The sequence below is a fragment of the Cygnus atratus genome, chromosome 4 (assembly GCF_013377495.2).
Source record: "Cygnus atratus isolate AKBS03 ecotype Queensland, Australia chromosome 4, CAtr_DNAZoo_HiC_assembly, whole genome shotgun sequence".
NCBI classification, from domain to species: domain Eukaryota; kingdom Metazoa; phylum Chordata; class Aves; order Anseriformes; family Anatidae; genus Cygnus; species Cygnus atratus.
This window is the reverse complement of record NC_066365.1, coordinates 52,914,433-52,942,142: the sequence shown is the minus strand read 5'-3', so window position 1 is coordinate 52,942,142 and position 27,710 is coordinate 52,914,433. Positions and strand designations below refer to the sequence as shown.

The following is a 27,710-nucleotide window of genomic DNA, read 5'->3' as shown; positions in this document are numbered from 1 at the left end:
GAAAACATAAGCATCGTGTGATTTTTCTGTCCCTGTACAGCAGGCTAGCAAAAGCAGTATAGGCAGCAGGAGTTAAAGTTGAACACTGGGTAGGTCTGAAGTTAGACAGGTCGCTCGGTGTCTCCTGAATTGATTCCACACCATCCACTCCTGGTTTTACAGCTGGCGTGTTCTGTGTATTAGCAGTCTTATTTTAAACCTTGGCACAGGCGGAACTTAAATAATCCATGGATTTAAAACATCCTTAGTGCTTACCGAGATGAACCTTAACAGCTTTCTGGGAGTAATAGGATTTATCAGGCCAAAAATTAAGGGGTTACAAACCCAAATTTCTGATTTATAGCATAGGCTCATATTTCTTAATTTAAGTCCTAATGTGAGCTGGAATATTGTCAGCCAGCTCAAATGTTATTTTTTCCAGCTCTGTATTTACAGTTCAAGGATTATTCAGAAGCACATGGCAGAAGCAGAGAAGCAGGCCAAATCCCTCAAAGTGAATCTTCCAGGGAGGGTTCAGAGAAGCCTGGGTTATCTGTCTTCAGAGGGGTTTTCAAAGTGGCACAGATTTAGACGTCCATGAGAACTCAAGGAAGGAGAATGCAGGCTTTAAATCTAGGAAAATAATCATTTTACCTTGCACATTCACAAAAACTTGGGCAAGCGTTAGGAGGAACATGGGTTTCTCTTCCACTGGAAGGCTGAACAAGGCACAGCTGAAGAATTTTGGCCTCACTCCTGTACAATCCGCTGGATAGATCCCACAAAATGGGATATCCGTTGGATAGATCCCACAAAATGTCTTCTTCCACGCAGGCAGCACTCCTACCTGCCGGGCTCGGGCAGCAGCGAGAGGCGCTGTGCTGCAGGGTGGCAAGCGGCCAGGCACCGGCTCCTGTGTCTTCTCAGGCACTTGAAGGGTGGCTGGGCTCGTTACAGCACGCAGGTTACTGCGAGGCAAGGCCCGAGGGAGCTCCCAGCACCACCACAGTGGCTGCTGCCACAGGAAATGTTCCACACAGGTCCCGCCGGCAAGGTCGGCCGCAGCGGTAGGGACGTGCACGCAGATGTAACACAACCAGGCCGTGGCAGTGCTGGCTGATTCTCAGCTTAAACCAGGTTGGGAAACAACCAAAGCTTGACTCCCACCTGAGGTACAAAGCCATCAGTGATGTTCTGATGTTCCCATTCCTCCTGGTCGTCCTCGGAAGCGAGCCTCACCGCAGTGCTGACGTCCCTGGGGGCCTCATGGTTCTCCCTCAGGATCCTCCTTCCCCACACAGATCCCTCACTGCTTTCTGTGGTTATTTTCAGTTCACTGAACAGCCTTCCATCTCACATCTTTCAGCGTGAGGGCATCGAGGTATCAGCACGCTGTCAGGCTGCAAAGAACCCAGGACCACGGATGCGGTTGCCCTGATGAACAACACCCAGCTTTGTCACCTTCACATACATCAACATCCATCTTCAAAAAAGACCTACTGGCCTCTAAATGCTCATACACCTCCACTAGCCAACTTCCTGGATACTGTTTTGCCACATATAATATCCTGACCATTAAGTAAATTCAAATTTTTTTCCCCAATCTGTTCTTGCATCAACTGGAAACATACAGGATATTTTACTGAAAAGAGTTTAGAATTGCCAAGAATTGGCAAAAAAAAAATGCAGTCAGATAAATGCTGCTGTAACAGCATGCAAAGATTATAAAAATAAGGTTAAAACACACGTATATAGTCAAGCATTGTTTGCTAGCAGTTCTTGCACATGTTTAAATAACAGCACATGTTTGAAGCAAATACTGTCTTGTCACCAAGTTATTTTAATCTCCTTGGGTAGTCATCTTATCAGCCCACAAACTTATATAACAACAAATCCAATCTCAAATACTTCTGAAAAACAAAGATGGAACAATTGAAGCTATTTTCACAGAATCACAGAATCATCTAGGTTGGAAGAGACCTTCAAAATCACGGAGTCCAACCTCTGACCTAACATTAACAAGTCCTCCACTAAACCATATCACTAAGATTTTGCTTTGTTAATACTTGTTTCCATACACACAGGTATCAAACATTTTTCTTACACTTGATAGCATTTTAAGCATTTATTTTTAAGCTTTTAAGACCTCAAATTCTTCCAAAAATAAACGTGTTTGCCAGAATACACACAGCTTTTCATACACAGATGTGATAGTTAAACCACTCCCTTTGCTGATGGTCTCAGAGAGTTTCACTGCTTTCCTGAAGTGTGTTGGGAAAAAAATTTAAAAGAAACAAAAAAACCAACATGCAAACAGGTTCCTGTTGGACTCTAAAAATATGAATTATTTCCCAGGCATGCAGTTCTTATCACCTGTCAGATTTAAGTGAAATTATCTTCATAACCTTTCCCTTCCTCTTTACCCGTCAGTATATATGCTATTTCTATTGTATTTTTAAGCCGACTTTTATGTCTGTACCTTTGGGAGAAAGCTAATATCAAAATAAAATTTAATGTTTTTACGGGCAAAGGGTTTTTGGTCCCAAGCTTCCCCACCTTGGAACGCAGAGCCTCTCCCCGTGCCCCACCTCAGCCCGGTTACAGGGGGTCAGGCCCACGCAGCTCTTCGAGGGGCTGTGCCGCAGGAAAACACACTCAGTGCTGCACACACCCAGGGAAAAACACCCAGCCAGGCACTTTTAGGAATAAACACCAAGAGACACCTACAGAAATTGCTTCCCTTTGAAGTATTTGACAGTGTTCTAAGAAAAGGAGTTAACCAAATTTAACTCCGTCCCGATACGCTTTGATAGACATGAAGATCTTTTACCCTGGTGAAAGCATCGCTCCGGCAATGCACCCAGCACCGGGCACTTCACAGGCCTACAGAAATTCCTGTGACAAAACCTCGGGGACCATCCTCAGAGGTCCCCAGGCGCAGCCCATAAGGGCACCACCTCCAAAACCCCTCTTGTAACCGCATCTCACCAAGACAGGGACCTCCCAGTGCCACCTCCCGCCTCTCCCAGCAACTTGCACGTTGATTCAGTTTGACAGGAACCTGAAAGCAGCCTCCTGCGAGGGGCTTTTCCCTCAGAAAACACAGGGTTTGGAGCTGACTTCGCACCCTGGGAAGCCCAGAGGCCCAACATCCCACGCACGCTCCCTTCTCTGCTCCATTTGAACCCGCAGGGCCTGCAGCAGCCCCCTGCACACCACGCAGGCACCGGGGACCACTGAGACCTTCCTGGTGTGCCCCGGCGAGGCCACAAGCTCTTCAGAGAGCCAGCTGCTCATCCTGCTGCCCACCAGGGAAGCTACACCCAGGGCATGCAGGATACTTTGGAGGCTCGGCCATCACACAGCGCTTAGGGCTTTGTCCATACCGTGCAGGCCACAGACAGCTGGGTTCCCTGCTGCGCTGTCTTTCAGCCACATCTTGACGTCAGTTCAAAGCTCGTGCCCCGTATGTATGCACCTTCATATCATTTAAATAACCCAATTAAACTATCCTTCTGTTACGCTGTGCTTAAATCCCCATTTTACCAGGCAAACGCTGAATTCTGCGTGTGAGAGCCTCCCTCTTCTTTATCCCTCCACCTTGCGACTCCCTTTCATCTTCCACAGGCACACAATTCAATACCTCGCTAGGAAGCATCCCTTCCTGACAATAATCCTCCCCTCAAACAGAATCAGCTAGGCAAATGTAAACACTGTAGCAATGAATTAGTTGCCATATTTACCCAAACTACTGCTTCCAGGTCCTTACAATGAATCTCTACATCAAATACATAGGATGGCTTAATGTCGAGCTCCTAATTTTCTGAGCTAGGCAGCTGGCCAGCAAGTGCCCTGCAGCATCTCCCTCCATCCCATTTGAGAAATTATACTTAAGAGGTTCCCGATAAAGGCTTAACTAAATCATGCCAATATTAGTCACACCAAATTATTGTAATTTAGTAACTGTTTGGAGTGCATTCTACCCTGAAAACGCTACAAAGAAATGGCATGTTTCTACAAATAGACAACAACAAAAATATGTAAAATTTCTGGTGGGTTATTCTGCTCAAACAAGTTGATTCATAACGGTAGAGAACATTTTGTTCCTGCTGTTTTCACTCCCTTTGGAACCAGGAAACCTCCCTCCATAGCCAGCTAATACACATAAGAAAAATTAGTCCTGACTGAACTACGTTTTAGTGCCCATATCCAGTCCTTGGGGCGTGGTGTTTTTTGTTTTAAACACTCCTACACGGATATCTGCAGAAGTTTAGAAATGTTCCTCTTGGTGCCTTTGAAAATTAAGCTATATTTGCATTAAAAGAAAAAACACAACAACCCACAACCCTTCAACAAAGGAACTCAACACTGCAAAACTGGTTAAAAGCATGTCATCGCAAAGCATGCCTCGTGCTTCCAGAAGGAGGCTTTTCCCCAGGGCAGGCCGAGCTGATGCTTGTCTGACGGGATACATTACCTGGGGAGCAACACGATCCAGCAAGGAAGACAAAGGAGAGAGAAAGATTCTGCGAGATTTCTACAGGGGAAAAAAAAGGGACAGCCAAACAATAAGAGCTGGGAGACTAAATCAGCAGGTTATTACTCTATTTTGGCCAAGCTGGAGAGGGACACCACTGAGATTTCAGCAGAGGTTTTTGAATCGTGAAGTCCAAAAGATTAAGCTGTCAATAAGAAGTCTGCCAGAAATTTGCCGAGGAGTACTTTAGCAGCAGCAGCACTATTCACTAGGTAAAATAAGCCAGAACTACAGACACCGGCTATCCCACACTGAGATCAGAAGCAAAAATTTACACATTTTTATTTTGTAGCAACCTTCCTCTGTCACATATCATTACTCTTACTGTGCTACTACTGATGTTAATTGTTTACATTCACGAGGAAACATCCTCGAGTAAATCGCACCTGACTCCATTCATCTGAGATCCACGGTAGGTTTCTAGGCGTATCACACGCAGCACGCAGCCTACTGATAAAAGCAGGAATCTGCATCTTTTTAATCATCCTAATTGTTACAGAGCACTTTAAAGGCACTCATCAGCGTAATACACAGATGCAAAGTTTCTTCAGCAGTAAAAAAAAAATAAAAAATGAAAATATCTAAGCAGTTACCCATGCGAATGACACATTTTCAAGGAAGAAGACGGAAGCTCAGCATAATTTGGTTTTAAGAAAAATGGATTTGACTGCAGGAGACAGAATTAGAGATCCACCTTGGACAAAAACTAAACTGAACCTGACTTTTATTCTTTGGAAAGCATACGAATGCCCAGGCACGGCCTACCACTATCTGACCGACAACGCGGGCCAGGTGCCAGCCCTCCTTGCTGAGGCAGAGCCCTACACCCCATGAGGGCACCTCGCTGCGGGCCTGCCCTCACGGCCTTGGAGACAGGCTCAGGAAACCAGGTCCTCAGGCCAGGCAGAGCTAAAACAGCGGCCATTAGAAAATTTCCATTAGAAATCCCAGGACGCTCTCTGGTCAAATCCTTCTGCCAGAGCTCCACTTGAAACGTCCTTTGCAGCGGGGGAACGGAAAGCGGCAAAAGAGGCGAGGATTTCAGCAGGGCTTCGGGGAGGCACGGAACTGCGCAGCCAAGCACCTCCGCTGGGCTCAAAATGAGCTTAACAGATGCTGGTAATAAAAGGGACAGAATTTTAGAAAAGTCAACACGGTTTCTGGAGGAGCGGCCCTGCTTTATAAGCCTGTCAGAGTTGGTACCAAACGTGGACAGGGGTATAGCCATTTGTTTCATTCTCCTTGAGTTTCCGTAAGGACTTACCAAACAGGTATGGGGTTTCTTATGGGACTAAGCCGGAAGAGGTAAGAGGAAAGGTCTTATGTGGACATGCAGAGGGTTGGAAAATAGAAGCAGGGTAAGGATAAGGGTAAACAGTCTCTCTTGGAGCGACCAGAAGTCACCAGTGAAGTTCAGCAGCAACCTGTGCTCGGACTCGAGCTGCCTGAGACACTCACGAGACCTGGAAAGGGGATGGAGCAGCGGGCTGAGGAAGTTTGCAGATGAAACGTTATTTGGGCAGCAAGGACAGGATGTGAAGAATTCCAGACAATCCTGCGAGACTGAGTCAACAGCACGGAGATGAGAACTAATGCAAATAAACACAGCAGATGTAAGGAGATGTACGTGGGAAAGGCACAACCGCAGCTTTACGTGACTGATCGGCCCCAAAACGATCGTGCGCCGGAGCAACATCGCGAGGTTACGATTGCACACATCCATGAAATGAGCTCATCGGCAGTCCAAAAAGCTCATCAAATGTTATAAATCACTACGAAAACAAAGCACGGTTATGTCACTGCATTGCCCCAGAGCTCACCTACATGTTGAAAACTGCACGCAGTCCTGATCCTCCCACCCTAAAAGGATCTTTAGAGATAGGAAGGACCCCTGGAAAGGGGTGCTCAGAGTCAGGGACAGCCTCTGCACAAAGAACAGATGAGTATGCAGCTCTTCAGTCAGGTAAAACTACAAATGGAAGAGGAATACAGAGGACTACGAAGTCACGAATGTCATAATGCAGGATCTCTCACTGCCTCTGCCACACGGGAGCTACAAGCCACCAAAGGAAGGAATCCATCAGAGAACAAACGGGAGGGAATTCTTACACAACCAGAAGCAGGCCTACAGACAAGCAGTGCTCCTGGGCAAAGGCCGTGGAGGCTGCAATAAGGTCCCAGGGGGCTGCAGACAGATCAGACAAGCATTTGGAACAGAAAGCCACCAAGCACTTGGAAACAGGCAGAGGGTAACCCCAGCTCTGCCAGTCCCAAGCTGAAAACAACTAGAGCTGTGGAAAACATCTACAGAGGTGGTGTTGTATACGGTCACCCTAATCTTATTTTTCCTTGGGCATCTGCTCTACAAGTAGAAAAATTAAAAAAAGATCAAGAAGGAGGTTGTAGGTGAAGGTTTTTTATTATTATTATTATTTTTTAAAGGAAGCTGAAGCAGGACACTACACAGAGCGCTCCCAACTCCTTACAGCTACGGGACAGCAGCCAGCAGTGCTCGCCCACAGTGAGACCAGGACAATGACACGGGTCCAGAGGTGCTGGGATGCTGCCCATCAAGGCTGGGGGCCATCAGCCCACGGAGCCGCAGCCAGCTCAGGCAGAAAGAGACCGTGCAGAAGCATTTGGAGGCACCCAGGAGTGCTGCTCGGAGATGAAGCCAGCTGGATGCCACATGGCTGGGTCGAGCCCCAGGTGGCTACTGGGGCAGACAGGTGAGCCCTTGCCCCATCACTGCTGCTCTTCCTTTTTTATATTTATTCCATCTTCTGGAAGCTGTCACGTACTTCTGACAGTCACAGGACCTATTACGCAGTATCTGCAGCTGGTTGTGTTTTGTGCTGCACACCATATTTTTAGAATGGCCTACAGACTTCTGTACAAGTCGAACTGCTATAACCACCACTCAAGATAACTCTCAGCCGTTCTGCATAACAGCAAATGAAACAAACCCCATAGACAAGTACATAAACTAGACTTGTCTTCAAAGTTACTTTAAAGCCCTCCAGTCGCAGCGTAGCTGGGAGCACTGGTCTCAATTCGCACCATCTGGATCGGCTGTCCCCTCCCAACTCCTGTTTTTACAGAATTTATTGATTATTTCAATCAAGGAACACTTTTTCTGCAGTTTATTTTGTAACCTGAAAAATAAGCTCAAACAGCTCTCGCACCCAAAGTATAGTCTTTTGCAGGATTTTCACATTAAAAAACAGATGTTTCCACATAATTAGATACTGCTGTAAGCCAATACAACGTTTTGGAGGAAAGAAAACCTAAACGTGTAAAATAGTTCAGAAAGTGGCCGCTAAGCACATCACAATCCTTTCTAAGCAGTGATACGAACTGTAAAGCAAGCAGTTTATTCTGATGTCAGGTCTGAACGTCAGATTTTTAAAATAAGAAACACTAACACAGAAAATCTATATTCAGTTAATTCATACGTACAGAAAAGGTTTTCCTGAGTCACCGAGCCTCATCTCTTAATACCACAGAGCCAAGCACATGACAGAAACTTCCTCAATATATCTTTAAGAGCCAGTCAGGGGTCTTGCTCCCACTTCTCCCCTTTGAAGGTCATTCCAGAACCTCACTCCATTTAGGGAAGAAACGAAATTCCAGCCAAAGTTTATTCATGCCAGTTTACATCCATTTGTTCTCGTGCCAACATTGTTCTTTAGTTTAAATAGCTCCTCTCTGTTTCTACTGTTTATATCCCTGCTGTATCTGCAGATTGCAATCGTATCCCCTCTCAGGCCTCATTTCCTAGGCTAGACGAGCCAGGCTTTCCTCGTCTCCTCTGGTGCAATTGTTTCTTTACCCCAGCCACTCTCCGCACCTGCTCCACCAGAAGCACGAGTGAGAAGATGTGCCCGATATTCGCCCGGAGCTCCCACCCATCCCACCAGTCCTTCCTGCCAGTCTCCTGCCCAACACGCCCCACCATTCGTCACCTTCTCCGTGGCAGCAGGACAGCAGCAGCTTGGCCAGTAAGGAGCTAATGTGCCCTGCACATCTCCTCCTGCTCTGGTGATCCCAGCAGCTGAGTTCCTTGCTTACAGCACAGGACAGAGGCAAACCCTTGCCTTCTACCCAAAGGAGACATATGGGCGGTATAGTCTGGTTTCAGCATGGATTTCAAGTGTGATTGCACATCCTAGGTCAGAGCTTCTGAAAAGCATAGATCTGTCATCTGACAGAGATGCAATCAGTTGATTACCTACCATCACCTACCAACTACCAGGATTCATTGTAGTCTTCTCCCAGCCTCCGGTAAGAAATCCTTACAGCAGGCAATCTCAAGTACTCACATTCCTCCTAACTAGCTCCTAAAGTCACAACTCTCTTCAGCTCCAACACTGCAGCAATCCTCGCCACACATCCTCAAGCATTTCCTAAGCACGTCACTGTCCCTCCTGACCAAGAGAACAGCAGAATCCACCCAGTGCCCCACCAAAAAGTGATCATTTTTGGTCACTGGTTCCTTAGCTGCAAAACTGAAAATAACAATAACAACCCAGGCTTGCAAGTTACGCATCCCCTCTGCTAAGAAATGACTCCCACACTGCTGTGACCCACTGCTTAGACCTTCTCCTTCCTCACTGAGGGCACATTCATTTGTGCTGCTTCAGTGTTAAGAACCGTCCTCCTCAATACAGTAAAGTCACATATTCCTCGTAACGTGCAACAAAACCAGCATTCCGCCTGAAGAGTCCTCTCCAGATCTTGATTTCCCTTAAACAATCAGGAAAGAAAAGAAGCTGAAAAGTGCTCCATCGAACACTCATTGCTGCAAAGGAAGAACCAAAATACCCATGCTTAGCACGGCTGTTCTACGCAAAGAAGTTAACCAGCCAAGATTTTGCCACAAGGTCACCGTAAGAGGATGTCACCCCCTTTAAGTGCTAAAACACGTTTCAACCGAACCTAATTACGCCGGCAGAAAATAGTTTCAAGCGCAAGGCAGTCAACTCGCTGGGGCTTCTGGAAAGCGCTAGAGCATGAGACGGCAGGATGGTGGTATGCTGGATGAGCCGGAGGGGCACGGTGACAAGCCCGCAGCCCCGCTCCTGGGGTAGCGCAGCGCATCCTGCCCGGCGCCCCAACCTGCTGCAGGCGCTGCCATCCCGCACAACTTGCGGCACACGGCGGGGCCCTGCAGGACCGAGCAACAGCGGCAAAACTGCGCCCTGGAGGCAGTTTGGGGTTTATTTAGTAATTTGGTGTTTGAGGGGCAGAATCGCACGGGTGCTCCCCAGCGGGCAGGGGCCCAGCCGAGAGCAGCAAGACGCCACGGGCAAGCACGGCCACACACCGCTGTGCTTCCCCTTCTCTGCCTGCCCCAAATCCCTCCCCGGCTGCGGCTGGGAGCAGCTCCGCCGCTGCCCGGAGACCGAGGGGAGAAGTTACAGGGAATTAAGCGGCTCCACGCCGCGTCCCGAGGGCTGTTCCCCCCGGGCTCCCACCCGCACGGCCCCCAAGCAGCAGTAACCGGCGCTGAAGTCGCGGAAAGCCCCAAACCCACCGAGAGCTCCCTGCCGGGGCCGCTGCACAGCCCCGGAGGCGGCCCCGCCGCAGCCCCCGGGCAAAGGAGCGGGGCCGCGGCGGGCACCGGGGGCACGGCTGTCCCCAAGGGAGGGCACCGGGGCTCGGCAGCCCCGCACCGCCCCGTCCCGTCCCGTCCCGCCCAGCCCCGCCGCGGTGAGAGCGCACCTGCCCGCCGCACCGCGCCGCTCCCGAGGCGCCCGGAGCCCGCTGCGGGATGCAGCCAGCCCTCCGGAAACGCTTCCCAGCCTTACCCAGGAAACGATTCCGGCCGCCGGCCGCCGCCGCCGCCCCTCCTCTCCTCTCCTCTCTCCTCCCGTCTCCTCTCCCTCCTCCCTGGCCGCCGCCCAGCGCCGCGGCCCGCAGGGGGCCGGCCGGGCGGGGCCGCCGCGGAGGGCGCACAACATGGCGCCGCCGGTGCCTCAGGGCGGCCGGCTCTCACCTGGGGCCCGGGGAGCGGCTCCCGGCCGCTGCAGAGCTTCCCCCTGTGGTGCCCGAGGCTGCGGTGGCCTCCAGGGCAGGTTTCCTGACCCCAAGGGGTAGGGTTTGTGTGGGGAGGCAGCCGTCGTTTGTGCTGCCCCGGGGGAAAAGGGAGAGTCAGGCGGCTGCTTGACAGAAGGAATGCTCTGATGGTGCTCCAGGCAGCCCGGTTGTGGTGGTGGGGCTCCAAAGCCACCCAGCCAGCACAGAGGGAAAGGTCCAGGGTGTGTTCCCAAACGTGGAAAATGAGCAAAAGGACCAGTCCTGGAAACCTCGCTGCTTTAATGCACCTGCAGAACAACAGGAGCAGGTTGCGAGTGAATTCCAGGGCATGTCTTGAGATGAAGGAGCAGGGGATCACAGCAACATTGTTGGGAGTTAGTAATGAGGCTTGAAAGAGCACACCAATGAGAAGCTCCTTCTGTTTAAAGCCTTACCAAATCTTTGGGATTCTGTCTTTTCAACGTAAGCTTTTGAGGTTACAGGGGAAAAAAGTGTTCATTACTGAAGCAAAAAAAATTAAAATGGCATAGTAGTTGAGTGGCAACTGCAAGCAGATCTTTCGTTCCTCCACCTAACAATCTTACAAAGACTGTGGAACAGCAGATGCAAAACAATCACTAATAAAATACAGTGCCTTATCAGAGTAACCAAAGATGCACTAGGAGGTCAAAGAAGACTATTACAATAATGAAATGGCCAGTCTGATTTTGTCTTAAATTAAAACACATTCAGCAATCCTATTAGAGTGCCCAAGTCCGTTTCAAAATTTATTGCACCATTTCTAATGGTGAATCTGTTTATCTAGAAGAGATGTTTTTTCCTATGCATTTCCAGAACCTTCACTATTTTGTACTCTGGGTTTATAACTATGCCCCTAACAGCAGAACTTGGATGGAATGAGTACAATTATAGGGACAATTAAGATGAATAAGAATATAACATCTTTAATTAGAAATATTCATGTTTTTAGAAGATCATACTGACATCCATCAGCCTAAAGAACAGGAAAAAAAGCAATTACGAGCACTACTGTGATGAACAAGAAGAAGTGACAATTAGACAAAGATGTCATAGTTCAGAGCAAAGCACTTGGAAATTATACTTAATCACTTAACAACTTACTCCTAAATTTATTGTTCTTGTTTATAGTGGTACTTGCATTTTTCTCAAATGTGGACACGATTTAGTCGAGATTTGTATAAAAAGAACAATACTTCCTTATGCTAAGACTCACTTTTTAATTCATTCTTTCAGATCCAGAACTATGGTGAACATCCAAAGAAAACCCTCCAAATAGTCCTAATTATCTGTGATAGAAATGTATCATCTTGATCAGGTTAAGAAGGACTGATGACCTCCTGAGACATCCAAAGGTGATTCATCAAATTCCAGTGTCTGCAAATCAGGGTGCGTTCCTCTCCAAGAAAGCACATCATCCAGCAGCAGGGAAAGCTTTTATGCAGAGACTTTGAAGGCATAATGGAGCAGAACTCTCCCTGGAATTTGCACTTGGAGAGATGCAAGACAACTGTTGGGTTACCCAAGATTATGAGTGAATAGCCTATTAATATGGTCTCCTGACATCAGTGGCCAAGCAAGACAGTCATAAATTCACATTCCTTTGATGAGAAGTGTAAAAGCACTGCATTGTGGTTTTTGCTATGTGGTTAAAATTATGACTAACATTTAGTTATATGGTCCATATAATGCACTTTGGTTTGCAGTATAGTAAGCAGAGTCATAAAAATGAAGTGTTGAGGAAACTAAATAAGGAATTTCATATACATCTTAAATGGACAGCAGCTCAATACACTCAGACTTCTCAGAAACATTTCCATGTGGATATACTGCTTGCATAGGCTCAGCCAGTCTCATCAAATACGGATCTCTTGTTTTAGAGCTATCCGATGTGTTAACTTTCCGAGTACAATGAAATGGTTCCTGCAGTTGTGGGCTTAAGGTACTGATACAAAGCCCTCACTACCTCTTTATGTAAGCCACAAACATGTACTGAAACAGCACTTCTAAACATTAAAAAAAAAATAAGAGGAGAGGCCTTTCTATATTATCAGTTCATAACAAAATCATTTCATCATCATCTTGCTGTCTCAATGTTTGAACTACAAATGCAAATTGCAAATTTATTTTGGTCAAAGTCCATCTGACTTTGCAACAAGGAATGAGCAACCATATGAGTTTCCACTGGCAAATATCTGCTTGCAAGCTAGCTTCCTCAGTGCGGCATGGGTTTACAGATCCTACTTTGAGATTGACTGTGCCTCTGATTGCTCTCTCAGGAGAAGTTAATACAGTTTCTTCCTCTGCCTTCTTTTATATCCCAGCTTTTTACTTAAGGGTTATTCCCTGTAGGGGGATAGTTAAAGTACGCAGCAATCCCATCTCATGAGAAACCGTTTCTCTCTGCAGATCAAAGTAGAAAAGAGGTGAATATGGAATAAGCAAGACTACCATCTAGCGGTGCAATCGTAGGTTAATATTTCAGAGGAACGTACACCATCAAATAACCTTTCACTGAATATATTATTCCAAAAACCGAGCTTAACATAGAAACTTAATGAGGAAAATTCAGTTATAGCAGAACATTAATATGCTTTGGAACTGAGTCTCTTAACATTTTCACACTGCTCACTGTTACATCAAGTCTCCATCTCAAAATGCTAAATCAAATAATTTTCCACAAAAAAAGAACACCACCACACACACATACAGCCAGAAGATTCAAGAATTAGACTCACAGGATATCTCTTTTCATTACAGGCTTATGATCTTTTAGATATTTGACTAGATATAATTCTCTGATCCATCCTTTCCCTGTCTGTTGTACAGTGGTATACAGGGATTTCCTGAAGGTGAGGTGAAGGAAAGGTGGCCAACCACTCATCGAGTCTGGGGCAGCTCCATTTTTTTATCATTACAAGTTCTGAGGGGGGCAAACAGGGTGATGATGTTGGCTTGAAAAATATTGCAATATTTGAAAAAAACATTTAAACTGGAAGAACCAGAAGACTTTCTACAAGTGATCACTGCAGGAAAACAACACATTTTGGACTTCCTTCTAGCTAGAGCAGCCAAGTGAGGGAAAACTGTAGGAAAAAATGCAGAGTTTCTAAATCCTACAACAGCTGCTTAGGCACTGGGACGGAAGGCAGTAGGTGCTTTCAGAACTGACTTTTAAGCAAGTTCCATTTAACGTTTTATGTGGCTCTGGCACACAAAAAATATTACAAAGTCCTGAGAAAGCAAGGGCTGTAATTAGTCAAGTAAATAAAATAGCTCAAATTTGCAAAGCTAAAATGTATCTAGTCTTGCCTTGGATGTTTAATATGAATGCAAGAAATATACCTCTGCTTTGTGATGGCCACTGAAACATGATTTGCAATACTCTCCTATACCTGAAAAGTGGGAATACAAAACAAAGATTTGGGAATGCTGCTTGCCTTTCAGACTACAATTTTTCCTTATTTTGAGAATACGCCAGCAGCTGCTGGCTTTCAGCCCTGGCTCTCTCGCACCTTGGAGCTTTCGTTGGAAGTGCTGCTGGTTCCGCTCCCGATGGACACCCAAGGTGGTGCAGCAGGATAGCTCCCAGTGAGGCCATCAAGAAACCCAGGTCTCAGGCCAGAATGGCTATCCCACTCATTTTCCATATATATGCATGTTTACACATTCACATCCACTAATAAACATGCATTAAGTGGTGTAGAAAGCTAAGACAAAGATGGAAACACTAAGCTTACTAACAGGAGAGCTTTGTCTCTGAAACGAGAGACAAAAGTCCAGTGTGTAGTGCTCTAAACACAGCCAGAAAAACCCAGACTGCAAATGCACTCGATGGGAATTTTGCCCTATGTGTACAAACATACACTGGAAAGCGTGGCATGTTTTGCATTTGTATTTACAGCTGCAGAATGCGATACAGTCCCGTTGTTTTTCTGATCCATACTGCAGTTCCCCTCACCATCTAAATATTTTTCTCCACTGAGACAGGGACGTGTTTCTGCATGCACATTCCTAAACCAGACACCTCCACTGAAACAAGTAAGGCTTGAGGGCCAAGTGATGGTGTTCTTCATAGCTACATGTGGCCTGGGTAAACATTCCAAAACAGTGCTTGTTAAACTGATCTTCAGGAAAACACTTTCTCCATCAGCGACAAACATGAAACCTTTCTCTGAAGGTGGGGGGTTGGAATTGCTCTCCTCCTTGAAGAACGTGGAAAAACTCCTGGAGCAGAGAGGAAGAAAAGCCTCTGTCTGCTCCCCACTGCTGACGCTCTGAGATATGACCAGCCTCTGGAGATGCAGAGGTGGCACCACAGATTTCTGCTCTGAGAGCAGCTCAGGGCAAAGGCAGGCCTACAAGGGACAATTGGGCTGGTTTCACCGTGTTTTAACGCTCCTTGCTTGCAGTTGAACCAACCACAGCTAATAACCTTCCTCCAGTGGCATGCCCTGGGGAGACAGAGCAGTAGGGCCCCGGCGCTGCCGCGTCCCCCAGCCGGTGAAAGCTCCACGTACAGCACAACTGCTTTTCATTAGCAGTACCCTGGGTGGTCACCATATGTAGAAGGCTTTGTGACAGAATTAAAGCTGAAGGGGTATGTTCCGCCAGATGTACTTCTGGAAAGTGGTTGTAAACGTGGGGTTAAGTCTCTCGCTCTTACATATTTTGAAATCAAAGCCTTGTCTTATAAGTACAAGTGAATAGCTACTGTTAATCTGTAATTAACACGGGAGCTGGTTCCATTTAGCAGATCAGAAAAGCAGCGCGGATCTAGGCCTGCGAGGCTTTGCATCTGCTGCAGTCACGCCGAGAAAGCGTCAGAGCTGTGCTGCTCTGAGTCATTCCCAAGCCAGCGGCCCCCCAGAGCTGCACACCAAAAATACCTGTATATTTATATGGCTAGGAGCTCCAAGATATGCCATAGGCCTTAGGAGTGACGAAGAGGAGGTAGTTGGGACTGGCTTAGATGCAGAAAGTGAACTCACATTTGAACTCACAACTGGCCTGTGACTGAAGATTTAGTGCGGGGTGCTTCCCTAATGAAAAACAAAATCCTCACACTTCCCAGGAGTGACATATAGGTCAGAAGTAAACGCTTATTGTGGTGTGTCCCCGTTGATGTACCGAATGTTAGTGTGACTTGTACTGCCTGAGACAATTTCGCTATCGAAGCACAGCTTTCAGCAGAATATGTTGAGCTGAGCACACCTTGCTTCAGAATTTATATGTGGCAGTAAATATATGTATATAAAAAGCAGATGGAAATGTTTCACCAGAAGACTACTTGTAAGATACTGCAGGAATACGGAACCATGCCAGTTGTCTGGAACAAAGCAGGCATCTTTCAGGATACTGTGACCGAGTTAAGCTGAACGGCTTTTTTATGATGTGGCTTTGTTCACTTATTTCCATTGTCAGCTACTTCAACATTCTGCTAAAGGTCTCCATTTGTATGAAAAGATGGGTTGGAGGGCTGCCTTTTATATCTGGGTTAATCCCCATCACTAGCCCCTCTTGCCCCCAGGAAAAAAAATAAATAAAAATAAAAATCTGACCTTCAGGATAACAATGCAAGATGGTTTGTGCTGCTGAACTGGAGGAGTGACAACATTTCAGAAAACAAAAACAAAGACAGAGGAAGGAAAGATAGATTGTTCTCCCCTACAGACTGGAAAGATGGATTGTTCTTGCCTATAGAGGAAGACGGGTGGCTTGCTAACGTCACCCAAAGAAAGCATGTAAGAAAAATGAGACGTAACTGTCCATGTGCCTTCCTCATCCATTGAAAGCCCAGCAAGCTTTCATACCAAGTAAGAACAGATAGTATATCATTTGGTTGGAACTAAGAAACCCTTGTCAACAGTTGTTTCCCTTCTGCCTTTCCTCGTGGAAAGAGAAAGGAGTCACTCCTTGGTTGTCCTGCTTCTACCATGAAACAAAGCATCCTGTCGCTGTGTCTCTGACAGACACCATCGCCATACGGTGGACACAACTTTGCAGAGGAGCAAGGTGAAGAATCTCGAGCATCCTGCCAGACAAATCTGAATCCTGGAAAATCACGGCCACACTCTTCAGAGCTGAGATGCTGAAGGCAGGCCTTTAAAGCTACATTTTAGCACCTCAGGGAACACTTCCACCTACAGATTTCCAGAAGAGCTATTGCATTCTGTAGAGGCATTTTTTTACATGCTAGAGGACTTGGCTGTAGTAATTGCAGAATCACTGCTGGCACTCGATATGCACAAAGGTAGTCCTTGGCAGAGCAGCCTCACCATCCTAACCCTTTTATCTGCATAGCTTCAGTGGTGCCTGCCTCCAGTTACCAGATGCCTCCTTCATCGTATATTCAACCAAGAATTCATATGCTTCAGCGTATGAATTCATATGCTTCAGTCTCTACCTCAGCAGTCCCTGCTCACTCCATCTCCTGGCCAGAACATCCCCTCCTTGTGGAGGAGGGAACAGGAGAATGCAGCTCTTCCAACCTCAGCAGACAACATTAAGGAAAGGAAGATTTTTTTTCCCCCTATTCCCAGCTCAGCTCTGACCTCCTGTGAATTTCTTTCACTTCCCAGCCTTACTCCTGCTTGATTTTTGACACCGTGGAGACCTTTTAGCCCAGATTTTCTGTCCCACTGACCCGGAGACAGTCAAGTGCTAAGCAGTAACTGTCCTTGCATTGTCCCTCAGTGCTGGGCTGCAGTGTTTAAATGAACCTGGCTGCAATTCAGAAATTCACACACCTCTGGTCCTGCTCGAAGCTCTCATGGACACAGGCCCTTTATAATAACAGTCTTCTGTGCTTTCATTATTGATCTCTCTGATCTTCTAGGGGCTGGGGCACTAATACAGGGGAATTACTGCTGTGGTCCATGCAATTTACCAGGAGAAAAGGGAGATATTACTACCTTACACAGACGCTAGGTGCCCACTGTCCCTGTTACGGCCTCAGAAATATTTGCCATGTTTTATGTCTGGTACCTTATGGCATAGTGTACTAGGTCTGGCTGGGATGGAGTTAATTTTTTGCACTGCAGCTCATAAAATGTTGTGTTTTGGATCTGTGACCAAAACAGTGCTGATAACGCATCCATGTTTGAGCTGTCGCTGAGCAGTGCTTCACAGCCTCAAGGCCTTCCCTGTTCCCCACTCTACCCCCGCAGCCAGGAGCACAGGGAGCCAGGACAGCTGCTCCCAGCCGGCCAAGGGGATATTCCGTACCCTGTAACGTCATGCTCAGCAATAAAACTTGGTGGGGGGAGTTTTCCAGGAGACCACTCTTCAGGGGCTGGCTGCCTATCAGACTGTTGGCGGTGATTGCTTTTTTGCATCATTTTTTTTTGTTGTTATTATTTTTTAATGTCTTTTTTATTTTATTTTTTAAGGCCTTTACTTATTAAACCGTCTTTATCTCAGCCTACAGTTTTTCTCGCTTTTGCCCTTCTGATTCTCTCCCCCATCCCACCGGGGGGTGGTGAGCAAGCTGTGTGGGGCTCAGCTGCCCACCAGGGTTTACGCACCAGACACGGGGCTTTCTCCAGCATCTAATCTGGGAGAAAGGCTTTATTTCTTCAGCAAATCCCAGCTTTTCATTTTTGAAAAGCTATACACATTTCGTGGTATAGCTGGAACAGTGATACACAGAATATAACATGTGCTTGGTGGAACCTGTATGCAAATGCAGTTGAGGGCAATTCCCTTACATCTGTCCTTCGCAGCGATGCAGACATTGACAGGTGTAGATACCCTGACAGGGAAAAAGACAGTGGTGGAAAATAAGACTGTGTTTTATTAGCTTTCCAATCACCTACTGCATACTTGTTGCTAAGTGATAGGAACTCGTCTTGTTTCACATACCTACCAGGCTAAAAGCCTCTCATGCTTACAGTAGGTTACGCACGCGGAGCCCTTGCAACCCTTGTCTTGCCTCAGCAGGCTTATGGCAGTCCTGCTGACTTTTGGGAAATTCCAAACCAGAAATAAAGCCTGTCCTTGCTATATGTCATAAAGCACGCTCAATCATACATTATCATAACATTAGCTATGGCAAGCTACAAGGATTTGCTAATATCCGGGCAGATAAGGTTGGATTCATCCATCTAAAAGTCACCTGAGCTGGGTCCCACCACAGGCTCCTTTTATGATTAAGGGAGAGAAACTGGTGTTTCCAGAGCAGTTCGTCTCTGCCCAAAGCTAGCATCTCCATTTGGTCCACTGAGTTATGCTCTCAGATTTCTTCTTCTTGCTGCTGATTATGAAGGGAACCTAAATGTCCCTACGATAGTAGGAAGGGTATCAACATAGCTATGCTGTGAGTTATGTCAACACTGGCCTTAGCAAAAGTAGTCCAAGCAACTCTTCAAGGATGCTGCATTTCTGTATAGGTCAACCCCTCTCTCTCAAGCACACTACTATGATATAACTGAGCTGTAATAACTGCTCTCAGGCAGGCTTTTACCCCCAGCCCAATAAATGACTTACAGCAAATAATCACAATGACTCCGATGCTTTCAGCACATTGCAGTGTAAGTGCATACGGGCAGTTGCCGAGAAATTGCTGACATGTAGCAATGGGTTCCTGTGGGATGCAGCGGTGCACAGATCCACCTGCCCTGGGCACCACCAGCAAGCCAAGGACACGGTTTGTCTGTTTGGGAGGCAGGGAGTAGGGAGTTTAGATTTCCAGGAATGGGTTTGGGGTCCTTCTTTTGGGAAGTGAATAATATTATAGGAAAACAGAAAGGCACAGGTCTGAGGTGCTTGGTAGGGAGGTGTGGATAATGCAGCTGAAGGTAGGGACTTGGAAAGCCTCGGGGCTTAGCTTCTGGCAGAGGAATAGGAAAATGATCTTCTAAAGCACAGTCTATGACCTCAGTTTCCACATCAGGGGCTCTGCATTGCGTAAGGCCAGCTCCATCTCCCACACCACCCTGCTTGTTATACTCACTCCTGTTAGGAGTGAAAGCTTTACTCGCAGACAGTGTTAAACACCACAAGTTTTATTATATTTGGACAGTGCAAAATGTTTACAAATATTTCCAGTCAATTTTTCTGATGAGCTGATTTTATTGTAATAATGGGAAAGTATTGGGTTAAATTTGCCATATACATCTACCTGCACTGAAGAAAGATGGTACAGAGACTTCCTCTTTGCAAGGAGGTAGATGGGTACTGGATATGACACAGCACTCGTTTTTACGTGGCTTCCCAGAGGCAGACATCTTTATGCAACTGCAGCAGATTTTTACCAGTTATATTTATTGTTCATTTAAGCGTAACGTATTGATAGATTTGGCAGATCATCCCTTAGAAATGCTATGGCCCTTGTGTGCTGCTTGCGCAGATGTAGGGGCCATCCCAGGGAGATCAGTAACCCAGAGATCTGAGCACTGCTATTACACCGAGGTAGGTTGGAGTTAGAACCACCATTTTCCACTGAGCAATTCAAAAACAGGATTTTTCTCACCATTTCTAGCCATCCCTTTTCTAGGCTGCAAGACCTGTGCTCGTCATCCCCTCAGAGGAGCTGCACGCAGTCTCTCCTACGTATGTATCAGCAATCGTTAGCTTCATACTTGTTGATTGAAGTCGCTTTGGGATACTTGTGTCTTCCAGTGCAGGCAGAGTAGATCACAAAAAGCATGGTAGTCAAAGGTACTGTGTACCCAACAGACGTGTTGGGCTCTCGGATGGGTGTCAATGCTTTCAGCCAAAACCTAAGGGAGAAAGGCAGAGATAAATGATGCTGTCACTTACTGTGACATCCCCCCCGCCAAAAAAAAGAAATCCTTGGTGTTGATCAGTGTATACTGCCCTTGCCTTTACTGTGACAGAAGGAACCACAGGATGTCTCGGGTTGGAAGGGCTCTCAGGATGTCTCTAGGCCAATCTCCTGCTCAAAGCAGAGGGGTTGCTCAGCTAGAGATCAGGCCAGGTTGCCCAAGGCTTTATCCTGTCTGGCAGCACCCCAGCTTTGCACAAGAAATACAAAGACCTCTTCGCAATCCTGCCTGTTCTTCACCAAGCCTTGTTACAGGTGACACCGGCTTGACACAGTATCTTGAGCCTGTCACAGCCATATTTCAAGGACTAACCAGGAAAATTCTTTCCCTGAGAATTCACTGTAAGCTGAGTAAGGTTGATAAATAGGCTCCGTTCAAATACATATGTGTATTTGAACACAACAAACTGATGTGGATGATCTAACTCTAACTTAGAGTGCAGTAAATCTAAAATTAAAATAAATTTACTTGAAATTAGGCATGCACTTAGAAATTTTGCTGCACTGGTTTCCAAATCATTTTGAACCAGGGTGGAAAACAAAGGAAGAAATTCACCAAAAATAATCAGGTTGCGGACATTCAGCTGACCGCTTCCCTCAGTATTTGCATTGTTTGAAAGATAGCTGTGCAGCATCCCTCAGCTGTTCACAAGGCTCTGTCTGGCTGTTTCCCAGCAAAACCCGGGGGGCTGTGTGGGTTCGGTGAGACTCCCGGTGTTACAGAAAGGCTGGGTTTGTTGCTGTGTTCACATCTGAGGCCAGAGGCACGGGATGGAGAAACTGTCAGTCATGAAAAAAAGATAAAAAGCCCAGTATTTTATAATCAGCTGCAGAGGGTTCGACTTGAAGACAGGAATTGAACTGAACTGCAGAGATGCAATCAGCAGGCTGACGACAACGGTTTTTGTTGTATTATGATTTCAATTTTTTGTCGTATTACTGTTTCAACAGCACGTAATGCCTGCATTGAACATGGAAGCCGCCAGACGCCTCACACACGGCAGGGCCTGGGGTCTGGGGCACACAACACTGGGGACCAACACCTTTAAGCCACACAGAGGCTGCTCCACAGAGCACCTGCCCCGTGCTGGCCCTGGGGACAGTGACAGCGCCCCTGGGGGGCAGGTGGCAGGGCGGGACCCGGGGGGGCCCTTCTAGCACCTTCCCCACAGCCACACCACAGGGGCCGGGGTCTCCCCCCTCTCCCCCCGCCTTGGTCTCACCCCGCTCCTCCCTGTCCCCCCGCCGCGGCGCCGCGTGGTCCGTCCCGCCGCTATATAAGGGCCGGGTGGGCGGCTCCGCGCCACAGCGCTGAGGGCGGCGGCGAGGTGCGGCGGTTGCTGCGTGAGGGGACATCGCCGCGTGAGGGGACATCGCCTCCTTCCTGCAGCCATGGCGTGGCAGCCCATGGAGATCAACCCCGAGGTGCGCGCTGGGGACGCGGGGGGGGGGGGCGGGCGGTGAGGCGAAGCGAGGCACTGAGGTTTCACTCAGCCCCTCTGCCCCTCGTTGTCTTGCAGATGCTGAACAAAGTGAGTGCGCGGCCGCCGCGCCCCGGCCTTTCCTTCTCCCTGCCCCCGTGCGGCGGCGGCGCTTTGCGCTGTGTCACCGCCCCGGGGCGGGTGGCGGGGCCCTGAAGGGCTGCGGCCGTGCCACCCGCCTGCTGTGCCCCGCAGGTGCTGGCCCGCCTCGGCGTGAGCCCCGGCTGGCGCTTCGTCGACGTGCTGGGCTTCGAGGAGGAGGCGCTGGGCGCCGTGCCCAGCCCGGCCTGCGCCCTGCTGCTGCTCTTCCCCCTCACCGAGCAGGTAGGTGGTGGCCCCAGCCACGCCACAGGGGTGGTGGGCATCCCCTGCCCGTCTCCTCCATGGTGGCTCTGCCGGCAGCAAGCCTGCAGCTGCCCCCGGTGCTTGCACAGCAGCCGGTGCTCTGTGGGGTTTCTGCAGGCTGGGCTGTGTCTAAAACGAAATAAAGAACGAGCTGACAGCCTATAACCTTCGCGTTTAGTAGGGGTACCTTTCCCTCTTGGTAGGGCTGCCATCTGGGCAGGCATGGGTCAGATATTGCGGAGTGGGTGTGGTTTGGTGGGTGTCTGTTCTCGGCCCTCACCTCCAAACTGTTTGAGCTGAGACAAAATAAGCAAGAAAATAGGGCTTCTTATTCTGATAGACCTCCTATGCTTCGGTTTGTGTGCCCGGCTGAAGAAAATGCCATTTGCAGGCTTGAGCGTGGGGAATAGCAGTTCAGCCATCATGCTGAATCATTGGTCGGGAAGGCCTAACCCACTCCTGGGTGATTAAGGTGCTTTGTCCGACTGATGCTGAAGAAGTGAATGAGGAGGTGGTCTTTCAAACAAAAGATGCTTAATATTATTTAACCAAAGGGTTATAAGCTCTCAGTAGTGATGGGTTTTACGCTAGTCTATACACCCTAATGATGGGGAGGGGTTCATGAAGGGAAGTAACCTAAAGGTACGAAAGCAAGCTACTGCGGAGACATGCTGAGTAGTCTCATTAAATAGGCAAAACAATTGAGAGGATAAAAGAGCCTGTCCATTATGACTTCCCCCCCAAGCTATTTCCAGTGTACGACACAGATGGAGAGGCCAAGAACAATGTTTTTGGATATGACTGAGTCATGCAGGTAGTCCATTAAGGCTTGGCCTGCATCCAGGGTAGGCATTACAGTGCTTTACTGGACCCATGCCACAAAGATGACTTTCTGTGCAAGTCTTTTCTGTCTAGACCTGGTATCGGGTTTTCCTGCATATCTGTCTGTGTGGCAATTTGCATAATAAAGAGGTAACACTATAGTGAAATGTTTGAAACGATTGCATGTTTACAGCATGAGAACTTCAGGAAACAACAGACTGAGAAAATAAAGGACCAAGAAATCAGTTCCAAGGTGTATTTCCTGAAGCAGACTGTCAGTAACTCGTGTGGGACAATTGGTCTGATACACGCAGTTGCTAATAATAAAGACAAAGTGAAGCTTGGTGAGTATGAATGTTCTGGGGTGCTTGAATTTCCAGTGTTCTTCGCAACAGAGGAAAGCCGAGTGGGTGTGAGCTATAGTAGACATGTTGTGCTGCTGCTACTGGTAAGTGGGCCTTCTCTCTGTTGGAGAGAGGCATGAATTGCAGAAGTGAATATGTTTTGACTCCTCTGGTGACTGCAGAGGTACCCTAGTGAGTATCGTGGGGTGGGGGAGGATGCACAGCCAGACTGGCCAGCGTATCTATAATTGGGAAGCATCATGTTGAGAAGTGGCCACTGACATCTGTGTTGATGTCAACTGAACAGATAAAATGATTGACAGTTATGTCTGTTACAAAATGTCAATTATAAACAGACTTGCTCAGGGCAGTCTGTAAACCAATTTAAACGGGGTTCATTTTTCTGTGGGAAAGTAATACAGGATGATAGGGATGTGGAATTAAAGTTCCTATAAAGGACAGTTTTGATTTCGAAAAAGATACAAAACTGGCCTAGGTAACTGGTGACTTCAACCTCCTGTTTCCCAGCAAGCAGGCTTACAAATGCTTGTAAAGAAAGCCTTGTCATTGGGTCAGGAAGTACCTTACTGTTCAAACTGCAACATACAGCAACTTCTTGTCGCTGTCCCTTGAACCTGAAATCCCACACCACCCAAGGGGTTCTTACACCAAGGAAAAGGATGTGTGGAAGGCAAGATTGAGACCAGCTTTGCTTTATTCTTTTTGAAAGCCTTCTTGAAAGGCTTCTCTGAGATAGTACCCTGAGTGCTACGGCATCCTTTTCAGGTAAGACTAGGAATTCAGTGTCTCCCAGCACTGCACTACTGGTTTATGCCCTGGAAAGACAAAAGTCTAGCATAAGCAAGAGCTATGTTCATCTGCAGATTCTCAAAGGACACAACTTAAATATCAATTGACAGAATATGGACAGATAAAATCGTGTTTTTGCCCCTGGTACCATTCTTTAAGACACACGAAGACTGTAAGCTTCTGCCAAGTCTGCGGGGGAAATCAGGAATGCCAAGTCCCATTTGAAAGTTTGTTTCAAGATGAGCCTTCAGAGTACCCTGAGGCACTTGAACTCTGGCTGTTTGTGTAGACTGTCATCAATAGCTTCTGGATAAATACTTAACTTCTACTTCAAGTGGTAGTTGTAATATGTTTATGCTGGAGATGGTTCCAGGCTGAATACAATTACTCCTAGTTAGCACAGTGAGCGTTGAGTGTTGTAAGCTGTCTGGTCTGTAACTGGTTCTCTACCTCTGCTGAATAAAATCTTTTATCTTGTGCAGATGAGGGGTCTGCCCTGAAGAAATTCCTTGATGAAACAGCTGATCTCTCTCCTGAAGAGAGAGCTAAGCACTTTGCAAGTAATAAGGTATATGAACTACACAAATAGCTGACGGCTGTCGGCGCTTACAGATGTAGTAACCTGTATCTGCTTTCTTGTCAGGCTATACAAGAAGTCCACAACTCTGTTGCACAAGAAGGACAGTGTCGGGTAAGATATGAATGGATAAAATCTTGGGAGAAGAGAACATAGAAGGTGGTAGAGCACTGCATGGTTTTGTCTGGCAGATAGCTGTTATTTCTCATGAGGCAGGAGAAACCAATGACTTACAGGTGAATGCGCAGGATTTCTTCCTCAAACAGGGGTTGGAAATTTAGGTTCAGACTCCCTGGATACGTTCTGAAAGTGTTGCTGTATGTTAGGGCTTCTGGCAGTTTACCTTTTAGAAGCCTTGCAGAGGCCTCTTCACCTGGCTTGTTAGTGCTTCGCTGTTGTTTCTTGCTGACGCTGGCTTTGTCTTGTAGTCACAGGTAGGATTCATAGTGGTAAGCTTTTTTTTCAGTCTAACTAATGTATCTACTGGTCTGTCCGAAGGTTGATGACAACAGTGTGAACTTCCACTTCATCCTGTTTGCCAACGTGGATGGACATCTGTATGAGCTGGGTAAGGTCCTGAGAGCTCTGGAGTTGGAGCGTGCCTGCTTCACGCTGTACAGCAGAGCTGGTGGATCTGGCTAGAAACTTGCTGCTAGTCAAGCTGTTTACTGACATCCTCAAAGCCAATTTATAGCTTTCACTTTTAGATTTTAATAGAAGGTGAGTTGCACTGAACACCTACATTCTCTTGGAAAGCACGTCATCTCCTGTAGAGCTGGGAATACTTGGTCCCCTTCTCGCTTGAGCATGTATTGGCAGTTTATTCTGGCCTTCTCCAGATACCTTTTATGTACTTATTTTTTGGGCTCACTATGCTGAGTTCTGCTAATTCAGAAGTAGTAAACACGATGGGTGATAGGACTTTCTTTCACAGATGGGCGTATGCCGTTTCCTGTGAACCATGGCACAAGCTCAGACGACTTGCTCTTGAAGGTAAGGCTTCTCGCTGTTTCATTCCCTGAAAATGAGCCTTCTAAAAGGCCTCCTAAAAGGCTGAGGGGTGTGCTTGCAGGATATAGTGGCTGTACCTACCTGCTGCGCAAGCTGCTCCTATTAGTAACTTCTCTGTGGGGACGCAGAGGAGCTGCAAAGACTCCTAGAATCTCTACGCCAAGTTTGATCCAATCATCTAAACAACCAACCTTCTTTCTTTTAAGGATTCTGCTAAGATCTGCAGGCAATTTACAGAACGTGAAAAAGGAGAAGTTCGTTTTTCTGCTGTGGCTTTCTGCAAGTCTGCCTGAGACTCCGAAGAGGCGCAAGGAAAACAGTCTAATAGCACACAGTAAATGCAGTCTAAACTCCAGTGCTTCAGTACTTGTTAAACACAGCTGTTCTGGTAACTTAAATTGTTTCCACCCTTTGCTATACACAGGAGCAACATCAGTTGAGCTTATGTTAAAGGATGAGCTCAAGTTTTAACGTGAACGGTTTAGACACATCAGATGTCTTTAGACTCTGTTTTTTCACATGTTAAGTAGAAAATGCTTAACAGGGCTTGTTTAATCTGTGTCTGTTAATTGAGCTGTTGGTTGATATTTCCTTGTCCTTAATGAAAATAAAACTTTCTGCTGGAAGACTAAGTGGAGTTAAGTGTTCACTGACTTTCTCCAAAAGGAGTTGCTTGTGACATCCTATAAATACTGTTTTCAAAGGAGTCTCAAAGTCCTGAGTAAATAAACCAGCCTCAGGTAGGTAGGGTAGTTGCTGCTTTTCCTTGTGTCTTGAAGGCCTTTGGGGGTGGAGATGCCCTTGTGTCTGGATAATGTGTTTCAGGACTGCATTACCTTTCTGCTGAAACTCAAACTCTTAAGTTGTGATTTGACATCACGTTTATTTCAGTTTCAGGTATGGTGGTAAGGTGGGATAAATGAGCACTCAAATGTAGGCTGGGGGTGTCTGCTTCTTGTACTGTCAGCACTACAAGCAACAGCATGCCAATGGAGTTGATTGTCCTGCTTCATCTCCTGGTAGGAGGCAGTACTAAGTACTACAATGGTTTTTCCACTTGTGGCAAAAAATCTGGCTGCTGAGCACCATGCTCAGCTAGCTAGTGGGGGCTTATTAATTTGTTACTGTGTTAGGGAGATCCTTCAAAGAGGTTATATCCCACCGTGACCTTAAAGGGGGGGAAAAAAACATATTACAAATGAGTTTTGAATTGCAGGAAGAAATTTCAGGTTGAATGAGCACGAAGAAAGTGGTAGGGAAATCTTAAGGTGAAATACACACTCGTTGGCCTCAACCAATTGACCTTCAGTAGAAAGTACTTTCTAACCTGCATCTAGCTGCTGTTAGCTGCTGTTTATCTGCACCTGTTTATCTGTACCTCTCTGCCCATACTTCAGGTAGCTGTGACGAAGGATCAAGTGCCCTTCAACTAAGGCCTTCTAAACACCTTGTCCTAGGTGGTGCCAGCCAGCCTCGCAGGTTTCTGCGCTGTGTGGCGCGTGGTAACTTGGTATGTTCTGTGGTGGTTGCTGCTACCTGTATGCTGCAAAATTCCTGGCTTTTGGGCTTCTTTGAAGGTAATTCAAAATAGCTTTGCTTAAAGCCCTGCGCAGTCTGTGTTCTGTATTGGACGTTATTACTGCTCATAGCTACCTGATAGCTGAAGCTGGCAGGGGATCACAATGCTTTTTAAATAAATTCAGGTTCTGGGGCTTAACAGAAGATCAGAGTACTTCAATTCTAAGCATCAATGACTGTTACCAGGAGGGTGAAAGCTTCCTGCCAAGGAGAGAACAGTTGCGTGTCCCTCTCCTCCAACAGCACCTCCCCCTGAAGCTGATGCGAGGTGGAGGGAGGCCTCCTGTGGCATCCGCTGCAGCCTCCCCCTTGGAGCAATCTCCTCTCTGCTGTCCCCGCAGCTCAGGCAGCCTAGCAACAAAGTCTGAGGAGGGAAGCCACG

The 27,710-nt window shown here is 47.1% G+C and overlaps 2 protein-coding genes across 18 annotated transcripts in view; one reads left to right on the top strand and one right to left on the bottom strand.

Moving 5' to 3' along the window:
* Positions 1 to 10,410, bottom strand: part of APBB2 (amyloid beta precursor protein binding family B member 2) — a 170,916-nt gene extending 160,506 nt beyond the window's left edge. For 8 of the 16 annotated variants that reach the window (XM_050710198.1, XM_050710193.1, XM_035555181.2 and 5 more), the window contains exon 1: positions 10,241 to 10,374. The gene's annotated coding sequence lies outside the window, so the exon portion shown is untranslated. Of the gene's footprint in view, positions 1 to 10,240 lie in introns of all 16 variants that reach the window. The other 8 variants (XM_035555365.2, XM_035555219.2, XM_035555247.2 and 5 more) reach the window with 4 other exon arrangements.
* An 11,231-nt stretch (positions 10,411 to 21,641) lies between these two features.
* Positions 21,642 to 26,382, top strand: UCHL1 (ubiquitin C-terminal hydrolase L1). 2 transcript variants are annotated; one of them, XM_035553503.2, is made up of 9 exons: positions 21,642 to 21,785; positions 21,881 to 21,892; positions 22,037 to 22,165; positions 23,202 to 23,352; positions 24,645 to 24,730; positions 24,806 to 24,853; positions 25,238 to 25,307; positions 25,674 to 25,732; positions 25,957 to 26,382. In XM_035553503.2, exons 1-9 carry the CDS (start codon positions 21,753 to 21,755, stop codon positions 26,041 to 26,043), a joined length of 675 nt encoding a protein of 224 aa, XP_035409396.1. In that variant the 5' UTR covers positions 21,642 to 21,752; the 3' UTR covers positions 26,044 to 26,382. The 2 variants fall into 2 exon arrangements, with proteins under 2 accessions (XP_035409396.1, XP_050566542.1); XM_050710585.1 differs by lacking the exon at positions 21,881 to 21,892.
* Positions 26,383 to 27,710: the final 1,328 nt, after the last annotated feature.